We start from the raw sequence: 20,340 nt of genomic DNA on the forward strand, positions 1-20,340 counted from the left end.
AAAAGAAAAAGACTAGGGAAGACCCTTAGGCGAGCGGGGACCGGCTTGTCTTATGCTGAAATATCTACTTCCACACAAAATTAACCCAAAACGATGGGCTAGACCTCCTTCACATTTCACACTCCCTCTACTTCTGCCTCCAAACTCACGGTGACTTTCCCCCACTTCCCTCCTCCTTCTGGAAAGGCCTCCCAGCCTCCCCACTTCAGCTGCAGAGCCCTCCCAAGCCCCCACCTCCCACCCCTGCCAAACGTCTTGGTTTCCTTTTCCTTTTGTTCCTGCTAATCACTTAATCTGGCACAGCACTCTGGACACAAATTGGAGGAAGGCTATTAAGGCAAGCCTTTAAGAGAAAAATCTGAAAATGCTGAGAAACTATGGAAATGAGAGAGAACCATGAAGAATAAGACATCTGGGCCAAGTTTAAAAGGACGGGGCATGCTCAGCCTTGAGCAAAATGTCACCATGGGGAGCCGCGGTGACAGTTTTCTAATACATGAGGAATGCACGGAGGAGAAAAGGATCCATTTTTCCACTCATCAGCGAGAGCAGAACAAGCAGGGCCGTCTTAGGTTTCAGCCGAGAAAACATCTGTCATGCGTTTGAGCCCTAGGAGAGGAGGAGTTGCCAAGAGGACGGGTGAGATCATCCTCGCCCGAGACGCGCGCGATGAGATCACAGTGGCCAGGGTCGCTGTCCATCAGGGCCGAGCGCAGCAGGGGCACCCGAACCGTGCAGAGTCGCGGGCTCCACGAGCGGGTCTCCCTGTCACAGAGTCGACCTGCCTCCTGGGCAGGGCAGGTGCTGACTCACGGCCACTGCATTTTGCTTCAGATACAGAGGAATCCAAAGGAAACTACGCACTTCTGCAAAACGTCTCAGACTTGCCTCGTTACCTGCAGGCCAGGATTCCAGGCATCTGTTTTCCTGGAAAAGCCCATTTATTCCTTTCTTACAGCCAGCTGCTGTCTTCCCAGCAACAGCAGCACTGGCAACAGGCATCACGTCAGTAATGGCTCGGAGCTATTGAACATCTGCTCTGTGCCAGTGCTCTACACACCCCCCTCACTCATGCCTCACCGTTATCACAAGGCCAGTTTCACAGGCAAAGAAACTAAGGCTTAAGGAGGGCTCTTGATTTGCCCACGACCCCACTGCTGGTCATGTCCAGGCTGAGACTGGAGCCCTCGGTTTTCTGACTTCAGAGCCCATGATCAAGATAATGCCTCTACGGTGCCAGCGTTCAGTAGAATGGAGAATGCACACCTTTTAAAAAATCAGCCACTCTGGGGGTGCCGGGGAGGCTCAGCCGGTTAAGTGGCCGACTCTTGATTTGGGCTCAGGTCATGATCTCACGAGTCATGAGTTCCAGCCCTGCGTCGGGCTCCCCGCTGACAGTGCGGAGCCTGCTTGGGATGCTCTCTCTCCCTCTCCCTGCCCGTCCCCTGCTCATGCTGTCTCTCTCTTTCTCTCTCTCTCTCTCTCTCTCTCTCTCTCTCTCTCTCTCAAAAACAAATAAACATAAAAGAAAAGAATCATCCACTCTGTCTCCTCTCTCCCATCTTCTTTGCTCCAGATCTGGTGATACTTAAAATCAAGTCATTTCCAGAAGGTCTGCCACTTCCCCGTCTCTGCCGTCCTGATCCTGCCCCTCGGGACTCCAGCACTAGGCTGAATGAGCTAATGGGGCTGCCGGCAGCCTGGGCGTCCTTCACACAGCATCGCCCACTCGGAAACATAAAGCATAGGCTTTCTGCACCGCCTTCTAGCCGGGAGCCAGCAGGAGCCTTCGTGTTCACCGAGCACACTCTCCGCAAAGGGACCCCGAGGCTCCTGCCGTCACAGGGGATATTATGCAGATACTGCCATCGAGGCACCAGCTGATCCTGAATCCGATTTTGTCCCATCTACAACGTAATTCCCAGCTCACTGGCTTCTCTCCTTTTGCCTCTTTCTGGAGTCTCGAGATGGCTGCAATGGTTTCGATGACAGACTTGAAGAAGAAGTCCTCCTCAGCACTCTGATGCTGTGCTAGATAGAGCCTTGGCCTCACCTCTGCGCCCAGTTCATCACAAGCTCATTCCTTTGTCAGATGATTCAGCTAAGGGGACCAACCAGCTGAGCCACTCCTGACGCGGGGCTTCAGAATTGAACACCCTTTAAGGGCCGCCGAAATACAAGGGCGGAAAGCAGTGCCCATGGGCAGACTTGAGGTCACTGGCTCAGTACGGAGTGTGGGTGTTCACGGCATCACAGTCGTACCAGCTGACAGGAAACACAAAACACAGGGAAGCTCCTGTCAGGCAGGCTTCCTGGGAAGCCGGACCAACACAGTGGAAATGAGTAAAGAAGGATTTTCCTGCTAGTCAGACGACTTTGTGCTGATGTCAGGTGAATGAAATTTATTCCTTCTTGATGGAAAAATTGGATTCAAGCCACAATGTATATTCATGGGTTTCTTAATTTTTCTTCCAGCTTCACCAAGCTCAGTGGAGCTTAAAGCAGGCTTTTCCCTCATGCAAAGAGATGAAAAGGGCCCAGAGAACAGATAATGCTGAGCCTTGAGGAGGAGGAGGAGGAGGAGGAGAAGGGGGAGGAGCAGGAGCCTTCCAGAACTTTCCTCTCTGGGCTGCTCTTTCCAAACTAGTTGGTATTGGGGAAGGTATGGGAGGAGGCGAGGTAGAGATGCCTTCCGGGGGTCTGGCTTCATGGACTCCAACCTGTGACACTGAATGTCACACCCCAAAGAGCCACACGACCATCAAAGCTCCCCAGTAAACTCAGCTGAGATATGCCAGCCTTCCCTCACGTGTCAGCTTTTAGCTGCTTCTCCAGCAGATGCGTCTGTTCTGAATGACCCGTTCCCCCAGGGTCAAAGTTTGTGGCCCTTTTGCCACAGTGCCTATGTTCCACCCACCATAATCAGCAGCACATCTAAGATGCCGATGGATAGGATCCCATGATAAGAAGGGTGCAGAAATGCTCTCTGGGTATGGCCAACTGGCACCTCTCAGTATCTAACCATTAACCTTAGCCACATTACACCAACTGTGGCTCAGGAAACTCAGCCCCTGAAACTGTTACCCATCCCTGGAATAAGCAGAGAATAAACAGTGATGTAAATTCAAATCAGAGTCGACTACCTTCGTGGCACCCATAGCTTGGAAAGTCACAGCTAACCTTGAAGGGGTCAGCGCTGCCAGCATCCCGTTGAATCTTGCACTCTTGTTCTTAATAGGGGAAGGGGACCGCCCGTCTGGAGCCACAGAGCCAAACCTAGGGTAGGGAAGCAGCAGGTGGAAAAGAGGGGCAGGGTTAACACAAAAGAAGAACTTGGCTCCACTAGAAAGGATACCATATGCACACAGAGGGATGTCCCACAGGTCTCCGGATCCAGGAACCGCCCTCGCAAGAGAGCAGAGTCAAGGGTGAGGCAAGATGTCCTCAGGAGACTCTGACAAAGTCTTGACCCATGAAAAGTAAAAGCAGGTTCCCTGCCACCACCAGCCTGTGACTCAGTAGCGGCTCCCGGCAAAAAGAAGGATGAGGACCACCCTCATTGAGCCAACGGTGGAGCCCGAGTGTGAAGACCACACATCGATCCGCTTTTTTGTGGTTGATATATAATTCAAATACCATAAAACCCTTTCTAAAGCGTGCAATGCAATGGTTTTTAGCACCTTCACAAACTTGTACAACCATCACCACTATCCAATTCCAAAACTTTTTACCACCCCAAAAGGAACCTCATACTATTAGCGGTCACTCCCCATCACACCCCCAGGCCCTGGAAACCATGAAGCTGCTTTCTATCTCTATGGATTTGTCTACTCTGGACATTTCACATCAGCGGAATCATACCACGTGTGGCTTTTGTGTCTGCCTCCATTCACTCAGCTCACTGTGTTCAAGGTTCACGCGTGGTTTAGCATGTATCATATACTTCCTTCCTTTTCGTGGGCCAATGATACTCCATTGTATGGAGTCACCGTATTTTGCTTATCCATTCATCCGTTGATCGGCACTTGGGTCCTTTCCCCTTCTACGGATACTATGAATATTTACGCTATGCACACCTGTGTACAAGTTTTTGGGCGGACATGTTTTCAATTCTCTTGTGAACAATGTTTCCACACCTACCCAGGAACAGAGCTGCCGCTGGCTCCTACGAAAATTGTGAACTTTTGAAGACGTGCCAAACTCTTTTCCAAATCAGCAACACCATTTACATTCCCACCAGCAGCGTAGGAGGGTTTCGATTTTTCCACATCCTCGCCAACCCTTATTATGGCCTGCCTGTTTTATTATAGCCATCTGAGCAGGTGCAAAATGGTGTCTCATTGCGGTTTTGATTGGCATTTCCCTAATGACAATGAGGCTGAGCATCTTTTCATGTGCTCAGTAGCCATTTGCATATCTTCTTGGGAGAAATGTCTATTCAGATCTTTGTTCATTTTTCAAGTGGGTCATTTTTCTTTTTATTGTTGAACTGTAATAGTTCCTTTTGTATTCTGGATACTACATATGTACGATTTGCAAATGACCTACATGGTATACATGTATCATATATATTACAACGTATGTGATTTCCAAATATTTTCTTCCATTCTGTGCATCGTCTTTTCACTTTCTTCATAGTGTCCTTTGAGTTGCAAAAGTTTTTTCATTTCATTGAAGTCTAACTTATCTCTGTTTTTGTTTGATTGTTTGCGCTTTGGTGCTTAAATTAAGGTCACAAAGATTCACACCTATGTTTTCTTCTAAGAGCTTTACAGTTTTGGCCCTTACATTTATATCTATGATCTTTTTTTTGAGAGAGAGAGAGAGAGAGTGAGAGAGCTTAAGTCAGGGAGAGGGGCAGAGGAGGAGGAGGAGAGAGAGAGACAGAGAGAGAGAGAGAGAGAGAGAGAGAGAGAGAGAGAGAGAGAGAATCTCCAGCAGGGTCCACCCTCAGTGCAGAGCCCGCTTGCAGGGTCAATCCCACAGTCCTGGGATCATGACCCGAGCTGAACTCAAGAGCTGGATGCCCAGGACACTCAACCGACTGAGCCACCCAGGCGCCTCTATCTGTGATCCATTTTGAGTTAATTTTTATATATGGGATAAGAATCCAAATTCAGGCTTTTACATGTGAATACCCATTTGTCCCCACACTATTTCTTGAAAAGACTATTCTTTCCTCGTTAAATTGTCTTATCACCCTTGTTGAATATTTATTTCCCATAAATGTAAGAATTTATTCCTTGACTCTCCATTCTACTTCACTGTCTGCATATCTATCCTTATGCCAATACAGTGGTTTTTCTTTTTCTTTTTTGCCTCCCACCTGCTTTCAGGGGGATCCACTATAATAATCACACTGTCTCAATTACTATAGATTTGTAATAAATTTTCAGATCAGAAGTGTGAGTCTCCTACTTTGTTCTTCTTTAGCAAGATTGTTTTGGCTATTCTGAATCTCTTGTGTTGCCATATAAATTTTAGGATCAGTTTCTCAATTTCTGAAAAAAAAAAGGTAACTGGGATTTTGATAGGGATTCCAATGAATCTGAACACATATTTATTGGAAGACTTTTTATCAACACCCCAAAAATGGGGCTCCTCCTTCAAAATACCTGTGGTGCGACTGCTATTCCCTGGTACATTGGGGGCAGTTTAAATACCAATGGAATGGCTTTAGAATCAAATCTTGCTTGGGGCACATGGGTGGCTCCATCGGTTAAGTGTCCTACTCTTCATTTAGGCTCAGGTCATGATCTCACGGTTCGTGGGATCACAATCTGAGTCAAAATCAAGAGTCATCAAGCCCTGAGTCGAGTTCCACGTTGACAGCCTGGACCCTGCTTAGGATTCTCTCTCTCTGCCTCTCCCCCGTTTGCGTGCATGCTCTCTCTTGCGTGATCTCCCTCTCTCTCCCTCTCTCCCTCTCTCTCTGAAAATAAATAAACTGTAAATATAAAATAAAATCTTGCTTATCAAAAAAAATTCTATGTTATTCTCAAACCTTCTACAGATCATGTAGTTCACGATCACTTTTCTTTCTGGTTGAATCTAACTTCCTAATCTCGAGGGCATTGGATGAATGCTAAACCAATGGGTCCAGCTTCTGGCAGACTGGCCAGGCCACTGAGAGCTCATTAGAGTGGGTGAGACATGGGGAGCTCCACATGTGGCTTTCCTTCCCTCTTCCCCATCTCCCAGAGCGGAGTGCGGCTGATAAGTGGCCAGGAAATGTGCAGGCACCTCTGGGGAAGGCTGGCAGTCCTCAGAGCTGCTGTCACGGGCACAGATAGCTCCTGAGGGGGCCTAAGGGTTTCAGCACACATCAGGATCACTGCGAAGATGCTTTTGTTGTTTCTATTTTATTTCCTACCACTTCACGGCGGGGGGAGGTGGGTAGTCAACGGAATTTGGTCCTTTTACAGTTTGTTTCCCACACATTTTTCTTAAACCTTTGGCATCTGCTGGCAAGGGCTTGCAGGCAATGAAAAGGAGTGAAGTGTTAAAGAAAAATCTATCATAAAGCAGGGAGACAGCTGATTATGCACAGCTTGATTGATTGCTTTTTCACAGATTTCAATAGCACTGGAGGTCAGGATTTTCATCGGATACATGAAATGCTGTTGAGAAAAATAAAGGTAATTCGTGTTTCTTGGCCTTGGCAAAGCGTCATGTGAACCCCTAGAGCTCCACCCCCAAAGTGCGCCCGAAGAAGAAGCCTTCACCTCATCATTTAACCCACCCCTGACACCAGTGGGATGCTGGGAAATAGTGACACTGAGCATCTCTGACATTATCCATCCAAGTAGTACGGGTTACAACAGCCTATTAAGCTGAAAGGCGGTACCTTGTCTCCTGCCACCCGCAAAGAAGACAAACACTGCCTGGTGTATAATAGAAAAAAAATTTTTTTTCAAGGAAACAACCTAAATGCCCAACAATAAGGGATGGATTACATAAATCATAGATCACTTATTCAATAGTCTATCATGGCAATATTGAAAATGGTAATGCGTATATGTAATTACTGTTGCATAAAAACATTTGACGTAATGTTAAACAGGAATTAAGAATTATAAAACATACAATTTATAAGTGGATCTCATGCAGTAAAAATTAAACATACCTCTCTCTGTTGGTACATTAGCATGGAAAAAAAGTCTAGAGTTACACATTAGAGTGTGTGCAACAATCATTAAGTCTGGGTAACAGCATTCTGGGTAATATTCATTTATTTCTATTTTTGTATCCACATCTTCCAGTGGGTAGTCAAGAGACTTCTGGGAGTGGTTTGAAGACGGCCTAGACGTGCAGCCCATGAGACGGAGACACCAGGCCTAGTTTGCGAGAGCAACGAGATCATACACACAGTCAACCTGAGTTAAAGAGAAAACTACTCACTTATCCAGAAGGTTCTCCCTTGGTATCCGAACCTCGTGAAATATTAAAATCCCATTATCCACACCACGCAGGCCTAGAGAGAGCAGAAGAGAGCTGCAGGGGGCAAATCCGTGCTAGCATCTGAACCACTACCCCTGCTCCTTCCCAGGCCTGTCTCCACTAAAACTCAAAACCCTTTTTTGCACTCCCAGAATGGCTGATGCTTCCCTATTTGGGGTGGGGGTGGGGATGCTCTCTGTTTTCTTCAGGAGCTGTGCCTTCTGTGCTCCTGGGCTCAGGTGGAGGATCTCGGTGCTGTGACTTGGAAAGGAAGAGCTCTAGGCAACAGAAGGAATGTCAGCCTGAACTCAGAGAAGGCAGGAAAACCGCTTACTCCTCCAGTGATAGAGAAGTCAAATTTTTCCTCTTTCCCAGCGCTTCCTTCCCAGCACAAGGGGTACATGTGTGAAGCCAAGTGTCTAAAAAGACAAGAGAAAATGGCCACAAGAACAGCAGTGGGTGGCTGGGGTGACCCAACTCCCCAGAAGGTTCCTGAAAGCCCCTGGGCCCTTCTCCTAATGATACCTATCAGAGTCTGGGGTCTACTTTTTGTTCATTTTGCACCTAGAAAGATTTAATCTGAAGGGGAAAAAAAGTCTTTACTTAGTAAATGTCTTTATTTAGAACATCACCCCTTGACAAGGACACGGTTGCAGGTAGGAGCTTACAAGGAAACCAAAGCAGACTTTCTGAAGTTGCCCGTGTGTTCAATGTCTGGCACCACTTCACAAGAGCTGGGTCGTCTGCTCAAGAGGTGCTTTCAAGGGGCAAGGCCAGCAAGGGCCTCAGTCACCCCTGAGAGATACAATTAGAGCACTCACAACCCCACCCGCCGCCCATTCCAGCAGCCATGGCGGCGGTCAGTAAACACTGACAGGCCAAGGCGAGACTATCCCCTCCACCGAAGGATCGGCTTCTTCTCCCTCTTTTCTTTTTCTTCTTTCCTTTTTCCTTCTCCCCACCTGTTTCTTTGCTTTGATTTGGCCTTGGCTGTGGACAACCAGGGGAGCCCACGGGTATGGCCTGCTCTCACCAAGTGTTATAAATTGAATTGTGCCCCCCGCCCTCCAAAATCCACACGTTCGAGTTCTAACCCCCGGTACTTAGGAATGTGACCTTATTTGCAGATAGGGTCTTTACAGAGGTAACAAAGTCAAGAAAAGATCATTAGGGTTGCCCTAATCCAATGGACTGGTGTCCTTATTAAAAGGGGAAATCTGGGGCGCCTGGGTGGTGCAGTTGGTTAAGCGTCCGACTTCAGCCAGGTCACGATCTCGCGGTCTGTGAGTTCGAGCCCCGCGTCAGGCTCTGGGCTGATGGCTCAGAGCCTGGAGCCTGTTTCTGATTCTGTGTCTCCCTCTCTCTCTGCCCCTCCCCCGTTCATGCTCTGTCTCTCTCTGTCCCAAAAATAAATAAACGTTGAAAAAAAATTTTTTTTTTAAAAAATAAAATAAAAGGGGAAATCTGAACACAGACACGCGCACGAGAAGGGAGAACGCCATGTAAGCATGGAGACAGCCATGGACAAGCCAAGGAGAGAGGCCTGGCACAGATTCCCCCTCACAGCCCTCAGAAGGAACCAACCCTGCCAGCACCTTGGCCTTGGACTTAGAGCCTCCAGAGCCGTGAGACAATACAGTGCTGTTGTTTAAGCCACTCAGCCTGCGGTACAACAGCCCCAGCAAACCGAGTCAGTCCTTAGGATTCATCAGGGGCCTCCTGGGCACCAACACCAGGCTTTGGCTCAGGGGCAGGAGAGATATCACCTCAACCCACCCTCTGAGAGCCCACACATCCAAGAAGAGGAGAGGAGGCAAAATTACCCGGGGCGAAGCTGCCTCGCGACTAGAAAATGCGAGAGGCTGGGAGAAAATGAGGCCAGTGCATATTCCTAAATGGCAATCCTCAACATTCCCCAACAGTTCTCACATAAAAGACTCTCATCGGGCTTCAAAATCAGAGTCTTCTCTGCCTTCACTGCTTTGGTGAATTATTTTAGATTCTCCCTCGGGTAGGGGGAGGGAGGCAGGGAGCAGCAAAAGATGCAGATGAGGGTAGGAGAGGGGTCACCTGGGGACTCACCTTCTTTGTACATCATATCAACGGCCGTCACTCCTGGGTACAAGCTTCCGTTTTCATCGCGGACAGGAACAATGCAACAGTGGGGCCCTAAGGATGACAAAGAGACAGCGCTAAACTCTCTTTTCAGGGCACTTGCGTGGCTCAGTCAGTTAAGCATCTGACTAGATTTCAGCTCAGGTCACGATCTCATGGTTCAGGGGATCGAACCCCGAATCAGGCTTTGTGCTGCCAGTGCACAATCTGCTTGGGATTCTGTCTCCCTCTCTCTCTGCCCTCCCCCCCCGACCCCCGCTCGCTCTGTAGCTCTCTCAAAAATAAATAAATAAGCATTAAAAAAAAATAAAATAAACTCTCTTTTCTAAAGATATAATTAGAGCTTTATTCATTTCCTGGGACAGTATACAATTGTGTTGATCCTGAAGCTCAGTCAGTTCTATGACTGAATCGTATACAGCAGTCCCCCCGCCCTTGTTCACAGGTCCAAGACCCCAGTAAATGCCTGAAACCACAGATAGTACCAACCCCATCTATACATGCCATGCATTTTCCTATACATACATGCATGCCTATGATAATGTTTAATTTAGGAATAAGGCCCAGTAAGAGATTAACAACAATAACTAATAATAAAATAGAACAATTATAACCCTGTGCTGTAGTAAGAGTTATGTGGGGGCACCTGGGTGGCTCAGTTAGTTGAACGTCCAATTTCAGCTCAGGTCATGATCTCACGGTTCGTGAGTTCAAGCCCCACATGGGGCTCTCTGCTGTCAGCAGAAAACCCGCTTTAGATCCTCTGTCCCCCTCTCTCTGTCCCTCCCCCACTTGTGCTCTCTCAAAAATAAATAAACTTTTTTTTTAAATTTTTTTTAACGTTTATTTATTTTTGAGACAGAGAGAGACAGAGCATGAACAGGGGAGGGTCAGAGAGAGAGAGGGAGACACAGAATCCGAAACAGGCTCCAGGTCCTGAGCTGTCAGCACAGAGTCCGACGCGGGGCTCGAACTCACGGACCGTGAGATCATGACCTGAGCCGAAGTCGGACGCTTAACCGACCAAGCCACCCAGGCGCCCCTAAACATTTTTAAAAAAGAGGTACATGACTGTGCTCTCTCTGTCTCAACATATCTTCTTACATTACACTCACCCTTCTCTTGATGGTATGAGATGATAAAATGTACAGGGAATGATGAGATGTGCGGGGAATGATGTAGCCCCTGGGATGCAGAGAACACTACTACTGACCCTCTGACCGCACGTCAGAAGAAGGATCATCTCTTTCCAGGCTACAGCTGACTGCAGGTAACGGAAACCATGGAAAGCAAAACTGTGGGTAAGCCGGGGGGGGGGGGGGGGGTAACTACTGTCATGCCAAAATGTAATCATAAATTTTGTCATCGTAAATATTTAAGAGATAAAGTTGGTACTGAATTTTATACAAGCCAAAAACGGTGCCGTAAAATGCACTTTCAGGGTAAAGCACTTGCTGGAAAATAGTAATCGTAAAGAAAATTATTCTCGCTTTCTGCGCCAGCAACAAACCTTGAGACCTTCCATTTATGATGAGCTGAGCAAACACGGCCGCGTAATTCCCATGCATCGCATTTCCGACGAACATCTTCTCAGCATTTTCACACGGCGTGTCAATTACGAACTCCTACACAGAAAAAGCGCGTTCGAGTTTCTGCTTTCTTATGGCTCATTTCAACCCGTTGGCTCAGTGCAGTAAAGACTGTGAAATAGAACCACATCATGACCTCACGGCAGAGGAGCAGGCAAAACCCCCCAACCCCTGGTGATATATACTCTCACTCCCAAACACCCCACTGGCAAGGCTCACAGGGAAAGACGGGACATCTAATGACCTGGGACCCCTAGCTGGATGAGTCCACATCTATGTGTTTTATTTTGCCTGCTGGGCATTGCCCCTTCTGGCCAAATGACTTAGTTCCTCATGCCCTCCACTCTTGCCCAGGCCTTTAAAATCCCTACCTCATTGATATGGGTCTGTTATTTAAATAGCAACCAACTGAGGGCCAAAACCATATGCCTGGCTGATAGCAAGCCTAATAGACAACGATGACCTATTTCCACCATGGCTTAGAATCTCAGTCCACACAATTCTGATTTTTATAAAAAGAAAAAACCTCATTGGACCCTTAGGATGATTGTTTCAGAACCTGCCCCTCTGTTTTCCTGGTCAATGAAGATAATAATTAAAAGTTCCCCCAAATGCATAAGCCCTTAAACTGAAGCACTGGTAAATAACTCTCCATCTTATAAGGGAAAGAACCTTACAATATGCCACCCAGTTTGTCTCCACAGCATGACCGGGGATTCCAGCCCCATACAGCCTGAGATAAACTTCGGTCAGAAGAACACACAGGGCTTTTGTTTTCAGGCTCTGCTCAATCTCGGTCTTCTCTTTCCCCCTCTCCAGAAGCCAGTAGAGAATCCCAGTGGAAATGCTCCCCTTCACCTCTAATTCTGCCTGCCACCCGAGTTACCCTTCAACCTCTTGCCAAGGAGGGACTGACAATAACTGTCAGCTCTGAATGCGGGGTCCCCGGGACAGGTCGGAGAATCCAGGGGAAACGGCAAACGGGCAGGATTGCACCTTTCATTGGAGCTGACAGTATCGAAGATGTGGTTGAACTAAACCAACAAGCGACTGATTGCGTGAAGATGATCTCAGAATTCAGATTTTCAGGTGCATAGACTACACTTTCCCACTGGCCAAGAAATACACTCCTGAAGCCTAAGGAAACATTCTCTGACATATGTTTGCGCAGGCAAACTTCTAACATGTGCGAGCGCTTTTCGGAAACGTAAGTGGACAAGCTGAATCTGTTTTTAAGAGAAGTCTCTGGAGACTGCCCTTATCTTATCAGGTCAGCCAGGACTTCTCAAAGAAAGGAATTATTTGAGGCTGGATGCAGTAACAACAACAACGAAAACACCACACACAACACACACACACACACACACACACACACACAACATCAAAAAAAAAAAAAACCCCACAAAACCCCATGTGGTGAAGAGATGCTTACCCCTGGAGGGTAGGAAGAGAAGTAGTAGAATCACCCTGTCCTGGCAGGAAAGATCTGGTGAGCTGGGGAAGAGGCAGGAGGCCATCCATCCCCGTACACATCTGATATACTCTGGGAAAGGAGGTTTGTCACCTCTGGCAAAGACCCTTGATTTGGAAAGTTTGCATAAACCAAAATGCTGGCGTTAAGGCAGGATCTAAATAATGCACACCATGTGTGTTGGTTCCTACCATAATTAGTTGTTGAAGGCCAACCAATTGGTCAGTGCTGTAAGCACTAGAACAAAACAAAACAAAACAAAACAAGTCTTTGGCCCGAGAGCTCTTAGCCTCATTCATTTTTGCTATTTAGCGCAAAATGTAAAAATAAACCTCTCTCTGGCTTCTTAATTCTCCGTACCACTAACCCAGCCCCTGTCCAAAAAAATAAAAATAAAACAGCCAACCCACAGAGAAGAATAACCAAGAAAGTGTAAGAGATTGGAACAGTCCTTGTGGGAGAGAGGGCTCATTCGATATGCTCTAGCATTTTAAAAAGGAAACGAGGGGGGAAATACAGAAAGCGATGAGGGAGAAACCCGTCCCCTTGCTCTGTCAGTTCTCAGTGGCTTGAGTTTATGATGGGCTCATTCTCTCTCTCACTCCTACCGGAGGCACAGCGCTCTCCAGAGTGTCCTCATCATTATGATTTCAACTTTGCGGCTCCCCTGCAGGAAGCGGCAGCTGCGGAAGCACACCAGGTAGCTAAATCGTTTATGCTGCTTGGGGAAAAGGGGACCCACACGGGGAAGTGATTTTGGCGGGGAAAAAAAATAATAATTGTAAAAAGAAACAAATAAATAAGAACTCTGGATGCAGTTCCCCCCCCACCCCCCCACCGCCCCCCGCCCTTTAACAAGAGCAAGGTGACCTCAGTACCATGGTTTAGGGAGAGAAAAAACTGACCGACCTAAAACCCAAAAGATGTGTGGTCAGCATCCCACCACTGGCAGAGGAGCTCAACTGTTAAGGGCAGTCCCACCCACTTGAACCAGACTCGCTCATTAACCACGTACTCAGAGCCCGTTTTTCCTACCCTCTGTGAGCCTCAGTTTCTCTGCCTAGAAAATAGGGACTATTGTCCCTATACCTTCCTATAAAACTATAGGATAGTTAACACAATGTTACATGTAGACTGCTTAACCTGATGCCTAGCACACATGTGCTACATTACCAGAAGCGGCTTACCATCACGTTTACCGGATGGTTATTGCGAGGGAAGACAGTAAACTAAACAGAAGGGGGTTGACACTGAGCCAGGCGCATAGCAAGCATTCAATAACTGTCAGTCCTTATTCTTGCTATGACCTTGGACATCACTGACAATTGTAGAGAACTATCACCTGGGCAGGACAGGATGAACATAGTCCCAAACAACCATCATTTGAATCTGTCATTCTAAACTCTGATCACCTCTATGGGGCGCCTGGGTGGCTCAGTCGGTTACGCGTCCGACTTCGGCTCGGGTCATGATCTCGCGGTTCGTGAGTTCGAGCCCCACGTCGGGCTCTGTGCTGACAGCCAGAGCCTGGAGGCTGCTTCAGATTCTGTGTCTCCCTCTCTCTCTGGCCCTTCCCCTCTCGAGCTCTGTCTCTCGCTCTTTCTCTCAAAACTAAATAAACATTTTTAAAAAATGTAAACTCTGATCACCTCAATTAGCATTTGTGGGCCAGGAAAACCTGCTCACAAAAAATTCAGATTCTGAAAGACAAACTCAGAAAAAATGAAGAACAGACTGAGTAGCCATACCTACACTCATGTACCATACTTGCACACATATATTTACCCAAACTCATTTCTAGAAAGAACTCCAAAATTTATGTATTCCTTTGTAGTTCTTAGGAAAGCCCAAAATCAAATAAGAAACTATGAAGGGGAGTGAAATAAATAAATACTTTCTTTTTTTTTTAATGTTTACTTATCTTTGAGAGAAAGAGACAAAGCATCAGTGGGAGAGGGGCAGAGAGAGAGGGAGACACAGAATCAAAAGCAGGCTCCAGGCTCCGAGCTGTCAGCACAGGGCCTGACGCGGGGCTCAAACTCACGAACTGTGACATGAGATCATGACCTGAGCTGAGAGGAGATCATGACCGGACGCTTAAACGACTGAACCACCCAGGCACCCCAATAGTTACTTTCTTTATTCAGGGGGAGCAGGAGCTAAAGAAATAGTGATATCTGTAGATTTATACAGCAGGGTTTTCACCTTGCATCAGTGGAGAGAGATCAATTTAGAGTCTTTAAAAAAAATTTTTTTTGTTTATTTATTTTTGAGACAGAGAGAGACAGAGCATGAATGGGGGGGAGGGTCAGAGAGAGAGGGAGACACAGAATCCGAAGCAGGCTCCAGGTTCTGAGCCGTCAGCACAGAGCCCGACGCGGGGCTCGAACTCACGGACCGCGAGATCGCGACCTGAGCCGAAGTCGGACGCTTAACCGACTGAGCCACCCAGGCGCCGCTAGAGAGTCTTGATGGACTGTTTTTTATAAATGAGAATGGAAGGAAAACTAATAAAGTTCATCACATACAGCAAACATAGTAAAAGTTAAGACCGTTTTGTGAAATTGTTTTGGTTGCCATGTGAATTCTCACGCAGGTCACGGTTAAAAACATGGCCTAATGCCAGTAATGAGGGCGTGGCTCCCAGTAAGGATGCCCCAGCCCACACAGCACCCTCCTGCCACACCGGGCAAAGGGGAGCGCAGACAAAAGCGTCTCGTCCAGTCATTTACCTGCTGCTTTCGGGAAGGATGACAAAATGGCTCCAGTACTGTTCTCACAGAGTTGTCACAAGGCATCCAATTAATGAGTGCACGTGGAGAACGTGGAGCGGCGCCCACACATAGTGGGTGCTGTGAATGTGTTGGCCGATATTAGACACGTGAAAGCTGAGCGTATGCCCACCTCGACTGAAGCACTTACCCATTTGTTCGAATCTGAGCACCTTGGGCCAGACAGCACACACAGAGGATATGAGATTGGCCTCAGGAAGAAGGAGAGTCCTGTTCTGAACAGGTCTCCTGCCACCCTGAACTGCAGAATGATGGGCAGAATCCTCACCTGCGCAGAGAGGTCAAAGGTGGCTTGGGTCTGGATCCCTCTCACGACGCTCCCGTGGCCCCTCTCGGTCACTGCGAACATCCCAGTGTATTTCTGTCCCTGGAGTTTACCAGACAGTATAAGGGCATTAGCTAGTCAGGTGGTTGCTCTAACGGAGACTTCTCTGATAATCAAGACTATGAGTGAGAGGGGAAGAGGTGAATTGGAGAGAATTGTAAGAATTCAGCCCGGCGGCAGCTAATGTGATAACAATACGACAATTTTTATTAGAAGCTAGTCTTGAAATTCTCATTCTGAACAAGATTCTTGCCGCCACCCATTCTCTGATTTCTTTTCTTGTTCTGCAAACATGCACACGCACACATCTAGCTACTGTGAACTTTTAAGGCTCTCCACGGAAGACATCTATTGAGGTACGTGCCATACCTGGAGTGGCTGAAGCCACTTAGTCACATGTCCCGGGCTTCCGAGATTCCTGACTGCGCCACCAAATAGCCAGTAAATTATTCCACGCTGAAAACAAGCACGACATCGGCCATCGTTAGCAACAGTCAACAACTTAATGACAACGAAACCCCTGGTCAAGGGCCACTCAGGGAGCGTCTGTTCAGCTCATCAAGCTTTACGTAAGCCCCACCAGCAGCAAGGCATCCGTGCCCTTCCTTTCATTGCCTGGGAAGCTCCAGTCCCTGTCAGCAGACATAGCCCATGGTTCTGTCACTTGGAGAGGAGGACCCAGCACCACAAAGTGTCAGTTCTCCATCCTCAGGGCTGCCCAGTTCAGCCCATCGAATGACTCTTTTTTTCTGCTTTCACTTTCCTTTCTTTCATTTCATCATGGTGAGTATACTTTCTAATCCCCATTCCCTATTTCCCTTAACTCCCCACCCTTCTCCCCTCTGGTAACTATCAGTTTGTTCTCTATAGTTAGGAGTCTGTTTCTTGGTTTGTCCTCTCTTCTCTCTCTCTTTCTTTCCCTTTGCTCATTTATTTCTTAAATTCCACATAGAAGTGATGTCATGTGGTATTTGTCTTTCTCTGACTTGTTTTGCTTAGCGTTACACTCTCTAGCTCTATCCCTGGGGTTGCAAATGCAAGATTTCACCCTTTTTTATTGCTGAATAATATTCCATTGTGTATATACACCACATCTTCTTTATCCCTTCATCTTTGGTGGGCGCTTGAGCTGCTTCCGTAGTTTGGCTATCGTGAATAATGCTGCAATAAATATAAGCGAGTACGTATCCCTTTGAATTACTGTTTTGGTATTCTTTGGGTAAATGCCTGGTAGTACAATTCCTGGAGAGTAGGGCAGTTTTATTTTTAATTATTTTTTTAAGTTTATTTATTTTTGAGAGAGAGAGAGAGAGATAGAGCATGTGCCAGGGAGGGGCAGAGAGAGACACACACACACAGAATCCGAAGCAGGCTCCAGGCTCTGAGCTGTCAGCGCAGAGCCTGACGCAGGGCTCGAACTCATGGACCGTGAGATGGTGACCTGAGCCGAAGTCGGACGCTCAACCAACTGCGCCACCCAGGCGCCCCCAGGGTAGTTCTATTTTTAACCTTTTGAGGAACTTCCAGCCTGTTTTCCACAGTGGCTGCACCACTTTGCATTCACACCAACAGTGCAAGAAGGTTCCATTTTCTCCACATCCTCACTAACACTTGTTTCTTGTGGTTTTGATTTTACCCATTCTGACAGGTGTGAGGTGATATCTCATTACACTTTTGATTTCCATTTCCCTGATGATGAGTGATGTTGAGCCCCTTTTCATGTGTCTGTTGGCCATCTGGGTGTCTTCTTTAGAAATGTCTGTTCGTGTCTTCTGCCCGTTTTTTAATTGGATTATTTGTTTTTGGGGTATTGAGTTGTATCAGTTCTTTCTATATTTTGGACACTAATCCTTTATTGAAGATGTCATTTGCAAATATCTTTTCCCATTCAGTAGGTTGACTTTAGTTTTGTTGAATTGTTCCTTTGTTAACTGTGCAGAAACATTCTGTTTTGATGTTTTCCCAATAGTTCATCTTTGCTTTTATTTCCTTTTCCTCAGGAGACATCGCTAGAAAACCGTTGTCACGGCAAATGTCAGAGAGATTACTGCCTGTGCTCTCTTCTAGGATTTTTATGGTTTCGGTTCTCACGTTTAGGTCTCTAATCCATTTTGAGTTTATTTTTGTGTATGGTGAAATCAGGTGGTCCAGTTTGATTCTTTTCCATGTTGCTGTCCAGTTTCCCGACCACCATTTGTTGCAGAGACTTTTTCCCATTGTATATTCACTCCTCCTTTGTCAAAGATTAACTGATCGTATAATTGTGGGCTTATTTTTGGGTTTTCTGTTCAAGTCCATTGACCTACATCTCTATCTTTGTGCCAGTACCATACTGTTTTAATTACTACCGCTTTGTGATATAACTTGAAACCTGGAATGATGACACCACCAGTTGTGTCTGTCTTTCAAATGACCCTTCTGAATGTTCAGTCTGCCTTGTCTGCTCAAGGGCTAGCTTAGTGCCTGGTATGTAGAAGATGTGCAACAAAGTATTTGTGCACTGACCCCAGGCACTGGCCCAGCCTGCAGAGGTGAGCCCGGCCATGAGCAACAGGAAAGCTGATGGAAGATGCAATGCTGCAAAACGAGCCGGAACTCAGCCTGGGATGAGATGAGAGAGCTTGGGCTCAAAGCCCAGCTCTGCTACCCACTGGCTGTGGGACCTTGGACGAATAGCAATCCTTATTCCCACTTCCGACAAAAGCAGTGAGCGATGAGCACCCCCACTCTTACTGAGCCCTCAGCCTTCCGAGCACTGAGCTTCACACACACAAGCTCGCTGATTCCCACAACCACCCTGGGAAAAACACATTATCACCCCCATGTGACAGATAAGGACACTGAGCTTCCAGAGAGGGGACTGGCCAGCCCAAGGCTGCACCCTGAGATGGCGAGCAGGGCTGGGGTCCCCACCCAAGCTGCCTCATGCCTAATAGCACTTCCTAAGGTTGCTGCGAGAATTCAGTGACGGTCAACTGCCAAGTACTTTGGTCGTTTATAAACCCTGGGAAAGTGTTGCTGGCAAGAAGGAAGTGAAGGAGGGGAAAGATGAGGAGGAAGATGAGAAGGAAGGGTGACTGGAGTGAGGCCATTTGAAGGGAGCAGGGGACTGATGACAAAGACAGAAGAGCTCAGACAATGGCTGTGTTTGCAGGTTAGCACGCCTTCTCCTGCCCCAACCACACAGCCCTGGCTTTCCTCTGGGGAGCCCTCCTCTCCCACAATCAGTCCAAGTGGTTTGTGGCTGATGTTGACCTCCACCCCCAGCTCTAGGATAAGCCTGGGACCCAGGACTGGCCAATCTGCATAATATCATGGCCCTATGGGATGGCTTCAGCATAGACCCATGATCTGGATGGATCCAACCAGAGTGGGCTCTGGGACACATGGGTGGACTAGTACAGAAAAGCAGCTCTCTCTTTTTCAATGCAATGGACCTGGAAGAATGGAGGCCCAGTGCCGCTGGCCGCTCTTGCCTTCGCAAGAACTGGTATATGAAACCAACACATGGGGTCAAGGTGGGGAGAAGGAGAAAAGTAGAGACATGAGACAGACCAGGTGCCACACGTCCACCCCTGAACCCTGATGCACTCTGGACTCTTCAAATACAGCAGCCCCTAGGTACCTTTTCTTCCTGGTGTCGCTATAATTGAATGAGCCTTAGCAGACAAAGTAACCCCAGGGAAGACTTTGCAGGAAGGGAAATGGTGGGAACAGAATCTTGAGATGCTCCTGTCCGGGAACTGGCACCAGCCTCTGGCGAGAACTCGTCCCTGTCCTCCACGTGCATGGTCAGCCTGGCACTCGCTGTCTTAAAGGGCACTTCAGCTTTAACAGCCTGACCAGCTGAAACGCTCTGACATCATGACAGACAAATGTCATTAATAGCATCTGACATATGGAGTGCTTTCATTTGGAGAAGCATAAAGTGTCCTCAGAAACGCTCAACACTCTGATGACTCAGCACCCCCTCCACAGAACCATTGTGATACACTGCTAATTCCAGCCTGGAAAGATGCAATCAACCCAAATAGTAATGTTTCCCCCATAAGCCATCTTGGAAATCAAGTTAAAGAAAAGTGTTTTTCTAAAACTAAAACAGATTGAATTCTCTACCCCTCAATCTCTCTGGCGGGTGGCTAATGCATTCTTTACAAAGATAGCCCTTTTCTAGATTTTAAATCCTTTCCTCCTCTTTAGAAAAGGGAGGTGGGGCGAATATTTCATCCACATGTTGAAAACCTCCATTCATTAAATGCCATTAGTAGGAGCACTGGGCTGGTGAGTGAAACCTGTAGGTTTGCAGAAACCGCAGCAGTTAACAGAGGCGGTGTCTGCATGACCCCAATCCACACAGTCACTTAAAATGGGGGGATTTTCCCTCATGAGCTGGACAGTGTGTTCCCAAAGCCACATTCTCTGAAACGCAGATAATCTGACCAAATGGGGCCGACGCAGGGGGAGCCCCTGAGCATTCTATGCAGATGACTCCCTGGCCTAACATAAGCTTTCAGCAGGTGCCTCTCGTGAGTGGCAAGGATCCCAGCCCAGCCGGCAAGGAGGTGCCCACGCTGCGGCCACTGAGGTGAGTCCAAGAGCAGTGGTCAG

At 47.4% G+C, this 20,340-nt stretch overlaps 1 protein-coding gene across 1 annotated transcript in view; it reads right to left on the reverse strand.

Moving 5' to 3' along the window:
• Nucleotides 1-2,222: 2,222 nt before the first annotated feature.
• Nucleotides 2,223-20,340, reverse strand: part of ACOXL (acyl-CoA oxidase like) — a 53,267-nt gene continuing 35,149 nt past the window's right edge. The window contains exons 6-12 of the mRNA XM_043553329.1: nucleotides 16,102-16,188; nucleotides 15,676-15,774; nucleotides 11,066-11,180; nucleotides 9,523-9,609; nucleotides 7,402-7,474; nucleotides 3,144-3,276; nucleotides 2,223-2,312 (exon numbers count right to left, since the gene is read on the reverse strand). Coding sequence (XP_043409264.1) covers nucleotides 2,223-2,312; nucleotides 3,144-3,276; nucleotides 7,402-7,474; nucleotides 9,523-9,609; nucleotides 11,066-11,180; nucleotides 15,676-15,774; nucleotides 16,102-16,188 — 684 coding nt within the window. The remainder of the gene's footprint in view (nucleotides 2,313-3,143; nucleotides 3,277-7,401; nucleotides 7,475-9,522; nucleotides 9,610-11,065; nucleotides 11,181-15,675; nucleotides 15,775-16,101; nucleotides 16,189-20,340) is intronic.

Source organism: Prionailurus bengalensis, chromosome A3 (genome assembly GCF_016509475.1).
Source record: "Prionailurus bengalensis isolate Pbe53 chromosome A3, Fcat_Pben_1.1_paternal_pri, whole genome shotgun sequence".
Taxonomy (NCBI): Eukaryota; Metazoa; Chordata; class Mammalia; order Carnivora; family Felidae; genus Prionailurus; species Prionailurus bengalensis.